Source organism: Neofelis nebulosa, chromosome 1 (assembly GCF_028018385.1).
Source record: "Neofelis nebulosa isolate mNeoNeb1 chromosome 1, mNeoNeb1.pri, whole genome shotgun sequence".
Classification (NCBI taxonomy): domain Eukaryota; kingdom Metazoa; phylum Chordata; class Mammalia; order Carnivora; family Felidae; genus Neofelis; species Neofelis nebulosa.
In genome coordinates, this window is record NC_080782.1 from 226787192 (window position 1) to 226802685 (window position 15494).

The 15494-nt window shown below is 39.4% G+C and overlaps 1 protein-coding gene across 3 annotated transcripts in view; it reads right to left on the minus strand.

The window, feature by feature from the left end:
• FREM2 (FRAS1 related extracellular matrix 2) overlaps positions 1-15494 on the minus strand; it is a 172154-nt gene that overhangs the window by 149394 nt on the left and 7266 nt on the right. For all 3 annotated transcript variants that reach the window (XM_058686767.1, XM_058686776.1, XM_058686785.1), the window contains exon 2: positions 11985-12074. In XM_058686767.1, the coding sequence (XP_058542750.1) occupies positions 11985-12074 (90 nt within the window). The remainder of the gene's footprint in view (positions 1-11984; positions 12075-15494) is intronic.

Here is a 15494-nt window from a genome sequence, read left to right on the forward strand (position 1 = left end):
GATCACCGGGAATGGAGTTAATGCAGGAATCTGTTTCAATAGAAATTCTGAAAGCAGGTAAAATGAACTGGATTTAGTAACCTGATGGACACGCATGGTGAAACAAAATGACTCTTGAGCTTTAGGTAGCGAGGGTCATTTTTTTTCTTAGCGGTTAATAACAATTTCTGAAATGGTTACATGTACCCCACCTTTCTTAATTTTATAGCCATGATGCAGTGCACTTAATTTTGGGCTATTTCTACACACAATAAAGTAAGAGAAGAACTATGGGAACACAGAATGGTTCTTTTCTGTCTCCTGGATTTCTGAAGTCTACTGACCAGTTTTACCACTTTATTTTCAATTTCTGAAGTGGCTCTCTTGAGCTAAGCTTGAGAACACTGTTTTCTGTGTTCTCAACTCAGGCCTCTAACAGTTATATAAGTGGAGTTAAAGGTAGCAGGTGGGGGCTTTACCAAGATGAAATAATTAAACCTTTCTGCACCGAGTTAGCCAGCCAAAAAAATGGAGAGCACGTACTCTGCTGTCTCCGCCTGGAAGAATGTAGTCAGAGCTTTCTTGAAACAAAAAGGAAGAGAATCGTGTCCTGGCTTCCTTCACCAAAAGATACTACCGAGGGTGCTATTTTCAAGCTTAGTTCAAAATTAACATAAAGAATATAAAAAGTGTTCTAAATTGAAAAACACATATAGCTTATATAATTATTTTCCTTTCATCTTTTTCTTCTAATTTCTTATACCAATAATACTGATATCTTTTGCAAAAAGTAAGTCTTATTGTTAAATAGTGGCTAGCCATAACTGAATAATTCATTTTGGGAACTTCTACCATAACAGCTCTGTAAGAATTCTAAATGTAAACATCCAAAGGTACATTGTTTCTTTAAGGTACTTATTCCTTCAGTAAGAAATTACTTATATACAGCTACTAGGCATTGACTTTTTGATTCTTAGGGGCAGAACCAGATTAGTAAATCAGTGACTTCAGTAAGTTTAAGCAAACTGTTCTAAAACAGAATAATACTAAAGAAAATTATTTTCATTTACACAAACATTTTTGCTCTTAGGAAATGTGCATCATTATATCAGTCTACATTTGTGAAGCAAGAAAAAAGATACCTGTTTTTGTGTGTGTGTGGCTCACTCACCCTTTTTCACCAGGCCTCACTAAATTTTATTTTTCCTTATTTGCAATCAGGGTTAGGTATCACATTTGTCCCTTTGGTCTCACTGGATTATTACAGAAAGACACATGGCTTTAATACTTATTTTATCACTGTCGTCAGCTGGTTAGACTTGCAGTCAGAACTTTCACGTAAGCCTCATATTTGCTAAATCCAGATGTTTTCGAGTGCTATTTTTTTAAAGTTGGTTACTATATTTAACCTTCAAGTCTATAAAAATTAAACTTCCAGTTATTAAAAGGAAAAAAAAAACACGTAAACTGAGCTGAAGGGACATGGTATTTTGTATTTCCATTGTTTCACCATAGGGAACACTTTGTATTACTAGTTTAACAAAAACTTTTGTTTCACCATTTACTAACAACGAAATAACCTTGGAAGACTTCTTAGCCTTTTACCTCAGCAGTATGGAGGTGTTCACCACTTTTCCACTTGCATCCTGGTATTATCTCGTCTCTCCACCCAAAACAAATAGTCAAACTTTACAAACAGCTGCTATGAGAAATACAAAAGATACTACTGAAGGGGGGATTTTCAAGCTTAGTTCAAAATTAACATGAAGAATATAACAAGTGTTCTAAATTGGCGCATCTGGGTGGCTCCATCGGTCAAACGTCTGACTTCGGCTCAGGTCATGATCTCATAGTCCGTGAGTTCGAGCCTCGCGCTGGGCTCTGTGCTGACAGCTCGGAGCCTGGAGCATGCTTAGGATTCTGTGTCTCCCTGTCTCTGCCCCTCCCCTGCTCATGCTCTGTCTCTCTCTGTCTCTCAAAAATAAATAAATGTTAAAAAAAAAAAAAGTGTTCTAAATTGAAGACCAAACATAGCTATATAGTGATTTTCTATTCATCCTTTTCTTCTAATTTCTTAGTACCAATAATACCGACATCCTTTGTAAAAAGTAAGTCTTACGTTAAACGGAGAGGAAGAGGAAAGAAAGAAAAGGAAAGAAGGAGAAGAAATAGAGGAAAGAAGCAAGAGATAAAAGAAAAGGAAAGAAAGAAAAATCGGAAGAAAAACGCTGGAATCCGTCAGAGATGTGACCTCAAAAGCCTCGTTGGCTACCTGCACGGTCATTACTATGCAACGGGAAGTGTGCCGCATGAATGATCCTATTTCCATGAATTATCTTACTTAATCTTCAAAAGAACCTTATTAGCCAGCTACTGCTATTGTTCCACGTTACCACTGAAACCGAGGCCACAAAAGATTCAGTTACTTGGCTCGGGGGTCACATCACCAGTCACTGCAAAGGGCAGAACCCGCATTTGTTCCAGTTCTAACTCCGGAGGCTCAGCTCCTAACTGCGATGGAAGGGAAGATAAGCAGGGTCAATAGGCTGGCCTTCCTGTATGCACATTTCAAAGTGAGGCATCTCATAATTATGATGTCCAAAATGACCTCCTAATTTCCTCCCTGAAATCTGCTCTATGCCCCCTTGTCTTTTCCATCTCAACGAGTAGTGCCACTGCTGTCCTCTGGCAGAGAAGCCCAGAATTGTGCTTAAGTTCTCCCTTTTCTCCCATAATCCAATCTGTCAGCAAGTCCTATAGACTGAGATCCACAATTATATCAAGCCCGTCCTCTTTTTTCTGTCTCACATCTGTCTTACTGTGTCAGCCTCATATCGGTCTCGCTGTTGTCCCCTTGCTGTTTCCCCTGGATCCTCCAGGGCTGCAAGCGTCATCTTCTCAAAATGTAAATTGCAACAAGTTACTCCCTTGCTTTAAAACGATGGGGCAGTAGGGATTCCCTTGGCCTTAGAACAAAATCTAAATCACTGTCCTGGGTTATAAGGCTCTGCACCATCAGGCTCCAGTCTAGCTCTCCAGCATCGTCTTGCGTGACACTCTGTTTGTTAGCTAAGCTCCAGGCAGGTTGATGTTCTTCCGGTCACTTGAGCACACAGAGCTCAGTGCCTTCGCACATGCTCCGTCCCCCCTCCCCCCCCCCCCCCCCCCCCCGTGCTTGGAACATTTCTTCCTCCCTTTTTCCGGTGGCAGCTTCATTCCATCCTAAATGTAAGCCTAAATATCACCTCTCAAAAGCCATTCCTGACAGCTGCATCTCTAACTTGGATTAAATGATAGCCTCCTTAATGTGGTAAACACTGTGTAAAGTTTTATTTGTCTATTATTTTATCATCTGAGCCTACTGGAACCTCAGGTCAAAGATCACGACAGCTATGCTCATCCCTGTTTTCCCTGGATCCCGCAGATGTCTGAAACACGGGTGCTCCAAAAATGCTTGTTGCCTAATTCAATAAATAAATGAATAGGGGACCTCTTTTCCGCAAGTGGATTTTGCCACAGAAGCTCTGACCCTTTTTTTTACACTGCATTGTGATTCTCTTTGGACTGTCGTAGGCTCAAGCGAATATAGGACCATACCGATGACAACGATGTACTACACCATTGAATACTACCTTCTATTTTGCCCAGCCACCCAGAGCAAACTTAAAGAGAAAGAATAAGATAGAGTTGAGCTCTGTAATATATACCACAAATAAATATTTGATGTGAGATTATGACATTTTAATAACCTGTGAAAGATTTCCTTAGTTTTAAAAGGTGACTATCATCGCTTTTGAGAGTAAATACAGAATCACGCGAAGCCTCTAGAAACGTGACTAATAAGGATTCATATTCACCAAAAGATTGAACAATTTAAGAAAAGTTGCCCTTAAATTAAAGCCAGTAAGACAGTATACCCCCGTGATATATAATTTTGAAATGAACCTAGCCAATAGTAGCTGATAACATTTAGTTTATATTTTTCTATCGAAAAGGTATAACTTCTTTCATGGACACAGTACAGGTACCTAACAGCCATGCTTCTAAAGGCAGGCCTCTGGTATAGAAAGACCTTGATGATCTGAACAATTCTAAACTGCTCGTTGAAAAGAGAAAGGCTTCCAAACGTTGAGCCATAGTAGCCAACAGCCCTTGCCAGGCCCTGTATCCTGGTAGATCTTATGCCCTCTCGCAGATTAGAAATATTTGTCTCGGTGCCTGACGTTACTTCATCTTCTTATTATAACTCCCTAAGGCACCAGTGTCTTTCCTCTGGTTCTCATGTCACTAGCAATTAATTTTATTGCCAAAGAATGCTTGCTTTTCTCTCTAAGCTGAATGTGTCTGTATAATCTTTTAATGCTTGTACTCAAACCTCCTTTTCCGACTTACTGCACTTAGTTGTAGTTTTCCAGCCTTTGCTTTAAATTCCAGCTACGTGTCCGTAATGACTTTGCCTCACACCCTGAGATACTGGCCACTTTCAAGCAAAAACGTGTGCTCTTTCTAACTAGAATGAAGAGCTCCAGTCTCCTTGTGTCTGAGTATTCAGTCATCAAATATGGAATAAAAATCTGAAAGCCGTGTCCTTAACTGACATTTCATATAAAGAAATGACTTTGCAGCTCTATTATGTCAAGATGCTATTTATATCTTTCAATAGCGTATGAATTAAAGATCTTGGCGAACGAAAAATTGGGCGCCAAAAGACATACTCAAAGACGGAGGCAACAAATGTCTGGCTCTGGACCAGATACGTTACAATGGCCAACACGGGTATCATATCCGACGCCCCAGTTTTACTGCCAAACCAGGAGACAGAACTCTCTCAGACTGTGCTCCCAAGTCACATGCGAGTTCAAGTGAGGAAGCAGCAAACCAATTTTCACAACGGAGAAAAAACTAGGGCTCCTCCTACGGGGTATGTCAAGCCAGACAGATGATCACATATCCGACTGCTTTCTTATGCCCATCGAGAAACGTCTTGGATCTGATGCTGCGGGCTTGAGACTCAAAACAAACATATAAACAAGAAACTAATAAAAAGTTATGTAATGGCATTTCAGTGAGGACTGAGGATACTTTATGCTATTAGAGCTTTCTACTTCTCTGCCTGGCCTAATGTCTATCACATGAGGCAAAAAATTGGGGTAACTAAAAATACCTGAGTTAGCGGTGCGGACTTTAAAATTACACTGATTTATAGAAAATGTCTACTACCCTTTAAATTTTAAAGGCATTCCATAGTTTATATAATATACTGACAACTTTTTTTTTTTTTTTCTGAAAAGAATTCTTTAAGAATAGCATGAGCTCCAGGGGTGTCTGGGTGGCTCAGTAGGTCGAGCATCAGTCTTCGGCTCAGGTCATCATCTCGCGGTTTGTGGATTCGAGCCCCATCTCGGGCTCTGTGCTGACAGCTCAGGGCCTGGAAACTGCTTCGGATTCTGTGTCTCCCTCTCTCTCTCTCTCTGCCCATCCCCCACTCGCACTCTGTCTCTGTCTCTCTCTCTCAAAAATAAATAAACATTAAAAAAAAAAAAAAAAGAAGAAGAACATGAGCTCCAATCTGGTGGTTCCTGGGAATCTGGGAATCTCCTCTGTCTTAAGTATATTTCACTGAAGGTTCCAAAGGAATTTTCACAGCAGTTGGTTTCATGTGTTTAAAATTGTGAAAGCTTTACTAAAAATCTTTCTTGGTGCCACAGGGATTTAAGTTAATGCTAGGATGGGGGGATGCTCTAAAGGAATGCCAAGGTCCACTGGTAATTGTTTAGAGGAAGTTTTCTTAGAATATGATGTAATTGATCTTTATATAAAAAGGGAGCTTCTCTTCCCCATTTATCTATTCATTCATTTTCATATCTGTTAAATACTAACCCTTGTTTTCAACCCTGGGAAGGTAGGTACTGTGCTACAAACATTAACGACACCTTTTTTGATCTGAAGGAGTTCCTTCTCTACAATGGAGGGCTTTACATTAGCAAATCATCAGAATACACCAGTGTTGTTGTACCTAAGGGTAGCAGTAGAAGCACAAAGAAGGGCACGGCTAACTTAGTCATCATGACCTTGGGAGCAGTTCTGGAGATGAAATGCCACCTAGCCAGGTGTTGAAGAGTGGGAAGGTCATTAGGGTTGAGGGCAGGACGTGCCTGGAGGAGCAAGTGAGACCAGCTTTCGCATCCCAACGAAGAGCTAGAAAAGTTCTTTGGAGAAAAGACTAAAAAGGGACAGATGCATTTGCATGTTAGAATACTTGCAGACCGTTGAAGGCTGGGATGAAATCAGATAAGAAGATGTTCCAGTAGGAACAAGGTAAAAGGATACTTGCTTTCGTCTTCTGCTAAAATGCTGGAGCACTAGCTCTCCAATTAGACTTCAAAGAGGCGATTCTCAAAGGAGGATGTCTTTTCCAGGTCTGTAGTTTTATTGTATTGGGCTCCCCTCAGGGTGACAGAGAGGATGAAGCAGAAAGGAATGAAAGACGGGTTAGCTAAGCCCACATGTGATTGCTACATGGCACCTTAGCTGCAGCCCGTGAGGAGAGCACATTTTATAACTTCCGAGTTTGACCTTATAAACTGTAAGTGACAATCTGCAACTACATAGGATATCCCTGGCCCCAGAGTACCTGGATGGATGGCCTTTTGATATACTATTCTCATATTCTTTACTAATATTCCAAAAAACATATTTAATTACTAAATGATCATTTTAAGAATTACACTAGGATTGACTCTAGCACTTAAAATTTTAAGGACTGCATTAAATTTTAAGGACTGTCATTACTGAAAAGCTCTTTATGTTTATTGGTCACGGAGAATAATTTCTGCTATTTGAGTACACGGTGCCATTAGTATGCCTGTAAGGTTTTTGCTTCGGTCGAGCCGTGTCTTCGGTGGAATACTGCACCCTGTATGGCTCTAACTACATATTCGCAGGTTTTTCCAAAGCGTTTTCTCACTTTGTAGCTTCACAAACATTACAGAAATATACCTGTTTCATCATAACTCACATATTTGGTATTTTTAAAATTTCTTCACAATTTAATTGATAAAATAAGTAAAAAAATAGTAGATAAATAAGTAAAAATTAGATAAAATAAGTAAAAAATCAACTGTAAGGTTGCTTTGATTTGTGCTTATTTGAACCCTAGAAAGGCTATATATTTTTACATGTATTTTTAAAAAGAATTACAGTATGATATCAAAAAAGAATACTGTAAGTTTGAGCACACAGAGCCATTAAGAATTCTAAAATAAAAATCCACATTTCGTAAGAGACAAAACTTTTTGTCTGTGGACACATCCTACTCTGATTTCATTCTCCCCTACTAAGCATTCCTAAAACCTTGGTCAGGAAAACCCGGAAAACATTGAGTTAACACCCCTCCTCGCTTATCCTGAGTAAGTATAGAAGTTACTGCTTGCAGAAAGGATCCTGGGATTCAAATTGGCCTCTAGTTGCCTGGTTATGACACTTGAGGAAAGTGCCTATTTCTGTGACTCAGTTTCCTCATCTGCCAAAAAAGAATAGTAATGTTTTTGTTTGTTTTTACTAAGCTGACAGGAATGTTATGAAGATAAAATTGCATAAACCATAATAAGTCATACATAAGGTTTAAGATCTGATTGAAAGAATCCTAAAGTATAAGAATCTCTGTGTGTGTGTGTGTGTGTGTGTGTGTGTGTGTGTGTGTGTGTGTTACATGCACAACCAACATTCATCATTTATTAAATCCAAACACAGTAGAACTCCCTGAGGCAAAATCCTGAAATTATCTATTCTTCAAATAAAGTCCTCTCAGCCCTGTCATTTGGTAACAGCCCCAAACTAAAAATTAGTAACTGTGTCCTAAGCACCATCCCATTAGTGATGGGTGGTCCTAATCCATTACTACATCATAACAAGATTTCTGTGGCTAGCCAGTGTCTTATGATAATACAATTAAATCTGAAACAAGGGCTTTTAGCTTTCTGCTTTCCTAAATCTCTTCTTGACTCCTGAAAGCAAAAGTTATATTTTATTTATTTTTTGGTTATTCAAGGACTCTGTTTGCTCCAGTAATTTCCTTAGTCACTGTCCTAAAAAGCCATCTTGAGGACTTGGAGGAGGTGAATTTAGTGGACTGAAAAGAGAATTGGAGTAGACATTTCTTTTTTTTTTTTAACGTTATTTATTTTTGAGACAGAGAGAGACAGAGCATGAACAGGGGAGGGGCAGAGAGAGAGGGAGACACAGAATCTGAAACAGGCTCCAGGCTCCGAGCTGTCAGCACAGAGCCTGACGCGGGGCTCGAACTCACAGACCGCGAGATCATGACCTGAGCCGAAGTCAGACGCTTAACCGACCAAGCCACCCAGGCGCCCCGGAGTAGACATTTCTTAATTTTATGGCCTGGTGCCTTAACTGGCCTCCCAGATGTGAAATACTGGAAGCATTTTGTGTATTTCGTGGAGAAGCTTTATCGTTATGTTTCCTATCATTGTATAAAAGAGGTGATAATACATCACTACCGCTGAAGTTGATAGTCAAACCCACTAGTCCAAAAAGTATGTCATCACCTAGATGGGAAGAATAAGTTACTCTTGAGAGAGGTCTGTTACTTCCTGGACAGATGGATGCATTTGGAGAAGTTAGTTACCTATCTTTTCTGAGACCCAGATCACTCCAACTAAACAACAAGAATAGTGCTTGTTCATAAGATTCAAGTACTTTCCATAATTCCTGAGGAATACATATCTTTGAAAAGTGTCAAAACATATTATATATGTGTCTTCATACACATGTATTGTATTACATGAAATGTATATGTTAAACTTGAAGATTTTGAAAATAAAGGTTCATATTACAGTCTATAAACATAGATTTTTTTCTGGAGTATATTTTAATTAAAATTATTGACTGTCTTACCAAGATATTCACTTGGTAAGACAGTCAATAATATAGCATATAACATATAATATACTGTATAATGGATATATTACATGTAACTGAGTCAAAAAATCAAAATTCTTAGTTTAATATTATTTTTACAGAAAGGAAAGATATCTTTATTTTCTCTCTTTCCACAAATACTGCAAATATTTTTTTTATTTCTCTTTGGCAAAATACCTCACACTTCCCAGAGAAGTAATTTCATTCAAGATACTCTTTAAGTTAAATAGTATTGCACTTCTCATTCAAATGTTAGAGTATTTTTACAAGACCGTGCAAAACCCCTACAAAAATAAGTATCATATTAAAATAATTTTGAAATACATATATGAATTTTTATTTTTTCTTTAATCCTGAGGATTTCTGTGTTTATTCTGCTAGAGGGAAGTTTTCTTATATCAGGTGAATTAAGATAAATTCTGTTCCGTAGATAGTTTGCCAGAATCTGCCTAAGCCCCATGAGTACCGCCATGTCAATGGTGAGAAGAAGGGTCAGGAACAATATCTCCGGAATTTTTCTCTCTCACATGAAACTCCGGCTCTAAAAAAAGCCCCCGAAATGATTTACTTTCTATTTCCATAAACACAATCCTTAGACGCACAGCCACATTTTCAGCAAATCCAAAAATAAACTCAGTTTCTTCAGCTAGCCATTCCTCGCTTACTATCTTGAAATATGATACAGCATAATGTTTTCTAAAGTTTAAATACAAATCAAAATTTTAAAGTAAATGTTACCATTCCATTAACTAGGGAGAGAAATGTGCCAAATAATAGAGCAGCAGTATCAGACTGAGACTATAATAACTGAGGGAAAAAAGCAAAATATTAAAAAAGCAAAAGCTTGGGGCGCCTGGGTGGCGCAGTCGGTTAAGCGTCCGACTTCAGCCAGGTCACGATCTCGCGGTCCGTGAGTTCGAGCCCCGCGTCGGGCTCCGGGCTGATGGCTCGGAGCCTGGAGCCTGTTTCCGATTCTGTGTCTCCCTCTCTCTCTGCCCCTCCCCCGTTCATGCTCTGTCTCGCTCTGTCCCAAAAATAAATAAATTAAAAAAAAAAAAAAAAAAAAAAGAATATGTATTTGTTTAAAAAAAAAAAAAAAAAAAAAGCAAAAGCTAGGGGTGCGTGGGTGGCTCAGTCAGTTAAGCGTCCAACTCCTGATTTTGGCTCAGGTCACGATCTCACAGTTCATGAGTTCGGGCCCGGCATTGGGCTCTGTGCTAGCTGTGCGGATCCTGCTTGGGATTCTCCGTCGCCCTCTCTCTGCCCCTCCCCAGCATGCACGTGCTCTTTCTCAAAAACAAATAAATGGTTTTTATTTTAAAGTAAAAACTATAATATCTGAGAATTGTAACCATTTGCTTTCAAGCCTCTTTTGGCAGTTTTAAAGAAAATCATACTTTTGCTATTGAGGTATTTTCAGTCATTCCAAGTGACAAACACGGGGCCTTGAACCAATAATTTAGTCTTTAAATTTTGATCTACTACACAGATTTACTTCTGAGTTCCACTCTAAAGTTTACCGACAGTAGGATTTCCCATTTGAGCATCAAGATTCAATAAACACATTATTTTTTATAAATTGGCATCCTTCTTAGAATTGGTTTCATACTAAGATTTCTTTTATCAATACAAAGAATATTAAACTATGATTTGGTTACTATAAAAACAAAGGCATGAAATTTATTAAACATCTGGACTGTAGGGAAAATCACATAGTTGAACCCAAATTAACACACTTTTTTGCCTCTCTGGCATGTATCCGACAGATGTCATTTTTCAAGGCTGTGATTACGTTATACCCAATGATATTTTAAACAAATGGTCATTTAACGCTTCAAAAAATATGGAGGGTAAACATGTCATCTTTTTGAGATAGATGACACAATTATGTACTTTAAAACAAAACATCATTAGGGGTGCCTGGGTGGCTCAGTTGGCTAAGTGTCCGACTCCGGCTCAGGTCAAGATCTCAAGGTTCTTGAGCTCAAACCAGGCGTCGGGCTCCGTGCTGACAGCTCGGAGCCTGGAGCCTGCTTCGGATTCTGTGTCTCCCTCTCTCTCTGCCCCTCCCCCAGTCACGCTCTGTCTCTCAAAAATGAATAAACATTTTTAAAAAAAGGTTTTTTTTTAAAGTATCATTAGAAAATAGATGACTGGATCCAAATCCTTTCTTTTTCCCTCCTTCTTCTCTTACACACATACTCCCACCCCCACTTCTTGTGTCTTGTTCACACAACACATGTACTTCCTGAGGTTCTTTCACTTCTCCTGAGAGCATGAGAGAATAGAACATCTTTATGATTAATCTAGAAGTGGTCAGTTTTTCTCCCAGCCTGTGGGATCAGGAAGAGAACAGAAAAGAGAGTGAGCAGCGGCGGGGGCTTTGGGGGGAGTAGTGACGGTGACCTTGTGGAGGAGACTCGGACCACAAGTCATAGCCTATCCTCTGGAGTATTCCTCAGACTTCACCGAGAAAAAATTTTTAGCTAGACTAAGTCACAAAATCTCCCGAACTGAGGACATCACTAGACATATTGAGATTGGTAAGGTAAAACACACCTTTACGTAGCACTGTTTTCCTGGTGAATGCGATCATCCATCATCATAAGTCCACACAGCACCCATGTGCAAACTAGCAAAGGGCACCCACTTTGGGCAGACACCCCCCCCCCCCCGCCACCCCCCGGGTAGGCACATGGCTTGGAAGTGCTGCTGGGCTGGATTCCAGCATCCTCTCGTCACCTCAAGTCGGCAGCTTCATGCACGGCATATTCTGAACAACTGGACATGGGGATCCTAGGTACATAGATCTTTCTTCTTTAGTGTTTTACTAATCCCAAGACAAGAATAATATAACTGGAACATTCACCTCTACTCACTGCAGAGTAGTACTGTGGCAGATTGAGAATGTAAGATTTTCTATCGGCAAATAACAAATGCACCCAGTATAAATTCAGGTGAGCATAAAATGATACTCGAGGCAGATTCCTTGTAACGAAGTCATCAAAGAACAACCAATAAAAGTCACTCTCCTTGTTTATACTAACAGGAGAGTGAACACTTACCACCATCTTCAACTGTAAAATGGAACATATCACTTGTGGCATTGGCCCCATCTTTTAAAACGTAGCATATTTTCATGTCTTCGATGTCAGCTAGAAAATAACCAAAGAACAAGATGATTCATTACTAGGGCAAGATTGGTGACTCATTACTCATGGTAAATCCTACTGGCTATTACTTTTCTGTAACCATATTTAGATTTCCTTCTCCTAAGGGAAGCAGTGCTATCTTATTTCTCCTATCTCTAAGCCCCTTGATTTCAGCTGTCCCATGGAAATCTGATCCCTCATCCAGATAGAGTTCAAGAGTTAGGTTATAATAATAGCAAGGTGTTGCCCCACCCAATGGTATTTGCATGTTCATGCACCAAAGAAGTAACTCTCTAAATACGGAATGTCAGACTACATGACAGGTGGAAAGGAAGATATTTTGAGGCACGGCAGATTTCCTGGCACTCCTGAAATCACACTCTTTCCCTCCCTGTAGCGCTGGCCCTACGAGGAAAGAACTTCCCTGCCCCCCTCTGGCTAACTTTTCTTACCTCTGGCGGTATACAACATGCTGTTTTTAAGTTCCCCAGAGCTTGAAAGAAAAAGAATCAAGGCCGTTTTAAATCTCCAAGATTGAAATAAGTGTCATGACCCCAGAGAGAAATGAGAGAACAGAAAGCATCTAATGAGAGCTGAAACTTTTATTCAGAGTGAAAAGTTATTCTGCCTCAGGAATGCTCTGTAGGTTGCTTCCTGTCCCAGCTTTCAAATTCACTGGCATACTTTGTTTTCCGTATTGACAAAGGTACAATTTCAAAAATTGATTTCCCCATTTTACGAGTTCCTCTCCTTCATGATGCCACACAGACAACATAATGAACCAAATATCGTCCTGTTCTGTGATGCTTGCAACACTATTGTTATTTGATCTGGGCCGGGCAGTAAGTAGTTATTGCCAAAGCTACATAAAATCAAGATCGCAGCTAAAAGTGGCTTCAACAATGAATGGTATGTAATATTTATTTGTCTCGTGTGCGCTCTGCAGGTTTTCCATCTTCGGAGAGGTCTACTGAGTTCGTGCTATGAAGTCCACAAGCATTGTATATGAGAAAATTGCTTTATGAAAGAATAAACTCGAGTGATGCCAGGTGTTGGGATCAACAAATCACTCCATGAATTTTTAGGACTCCACTTGACAGACGTGAAAAGGACACTCCCCCTTGGCTCACACAGATTTGAAAGATGACTCACTTACAATCAGGCATCTGAGGAGGGGAAAATCTGATTTAATAGTTAATGGTAACTTCTTATAAAAGAGGTACTAGAAGGTGAAGCAAATTCAAGTTGTTTCATTCTTCCTTAGCGTTTCATTTTGAACTCTGCTGTAACTTTCCCAATTTCTGCCTAGTGTCATTTGTATCTTCCTGCATGGCTATCTTTCCTAGGAGACTGAAAACTTGTGGGATTGTTGTTGTTGTTGTTTTCATCTTAACTTCCCACAGTCCTTTGCTCAGAGTCTAATATTCAGCAATGGCTCACATGTTTCTTAATTTAAAATCTGAGAGCCCAAGGGTACCTGGGTGCCTCAGTAAGTCAAGCATCCCACTCTTGGTTTCAGCTCAGGTCATGATCTCATGGTTTGTGGGCTCGAGCCCCACCTCAGGCTCTGTGCTGACAGTGCTGAGCCTGCTTGGGATTTTCTCTCTCTTCCTCTCTCTCTCTCTGCCCCTCCCCTGCTCATAATCTCTCTTTCTTTCTCAAAATAATCAGTAAATAAACATAAATAAATCAAACGAAAGAGCCCAGAGGTCTGGTGGACCACGTTTGGACCTCTACCTACGCATGTGTGATGTTTCTACAGAGGTAAGGAGTGAAGCCCCCACAGGCTCTTTCCTTGTCTACTCCCACAACTCTGAACCCTTTCAACCTTTAATTCATCAGGAAGAAATAAGGTGAACTCTACTCTGACCACACATCCTTAGCATTAGAACAAAGTCCTCTGGTCATGTGGGGAAGACCTTTTTCCAAACTTCCCCATTCCTTCTTTAATTTTATAAGAAAATCTAAAGGCTCTACTAGGAGAAAAGGAAAAACTCATTAGTATATCCACGCTTTGTATTGATGTTTTCTTGCAAAAATACAGTATTTACGAAACAGTTGCACTGAAATAAATCACCACTTCAAAACTGATTTTTTAAAACCTTTTTTTTCCTTAAGTAAAGTGAACATGAATGCAATTACATAACACAAAGGTGTCAAATTTTCCCTCCAAGTTAGGGCATGCAATATTGATTAGTTGGAACAAACCAAAATTCTTTTCATTTTCGTTATAACTCAGTTAATAATTCATAGCTCAAAAAAGGGACTTTAAAAAAATCTCAAATAAGTAAAGACTTTGATCATAGTGCTGTTATTCTATAAGAACCTCTAAAATTATCACAAACATCATAAATATATAAAAAAAAAAAAAAAAAAAATAGTCGCTTCTTAAGGCACAGTGGTATTAGCTAGATCAAAACCTAGTTGCCAAAATGTTACCTTCTTTCAGTAAACATCTAACAATGAACTGGATTTTCTTCTAACCACTACTCATGCATCAGATGTATTTCAGTTTATCTACACAAGCATTCCACGTTTTGTGTTTTCGTTTTGCTTCTAAGTTCATTGACTTGCCTGCCAACCATACCCTGGCTCGAACTCTTTGGGGGAAATTTCTGAAAGTGATCTACAACTTCTCTCCCACAAGATATCACTGTGTACTACTCATAGAGAAAAAACTCCAGGTCCTTGACACAAGTGATTTAAACCTGGGATAGAGCGAGCAGGGACACCCTGGCAAATTGAAATAATTAATTTCTCTAATTGGTCTAATTCTGCCTTGTTAACTCTTCCTAAGAATAAAAGTGAATAAACTTTAGAAACAAATGGATTTTCATCTCCTAAGGACCATTATGTGAATCGGTTTGGGAATAACCTTCTTTACCCACCTTTGCTCACTTGACTCAACCCAGTGCATTGAAAATCCATCAAAATATAGTTAAGCATCCCACTCTTGATTTCAGCTCAGGTCATGATCTCGTGGTTCGTGGGTTCGAGCCCCACGTCGGGCTCTGCACTGACACTCTCTCTTTCTCTCTCTCTCTCTCTCTGCCCCTCCCCTGCTTGTGCTTTTTCTCTCCTTCTCTCTCAAAATAAATAAACATTAAAAAATATATAGTTTAGCTTATCCTTTCATGACTACACAAAACAAAAACAAATACAAAGTTTGTGTTGTCCTCACTCCAGATACTGCTTTTATTTGTCTCCTAAGAGAGCAGCCACCGTAACTCTATGATGGGAGCCTTTCCATTTTTATTCACCCATCTAGTCTCTAGAAATAACCGCCATGAACCAAACCGCAGTCTCAAGTTGTTCAAATGAGTGCTCTGTGATTAACTGCCAATAGTTTCCCTAGTCAGTATTTGGGTTCTTATTGGAATGTGATCGTTTCTCTTAGCAAAGGTAATCTTGAGAGAGTATCTT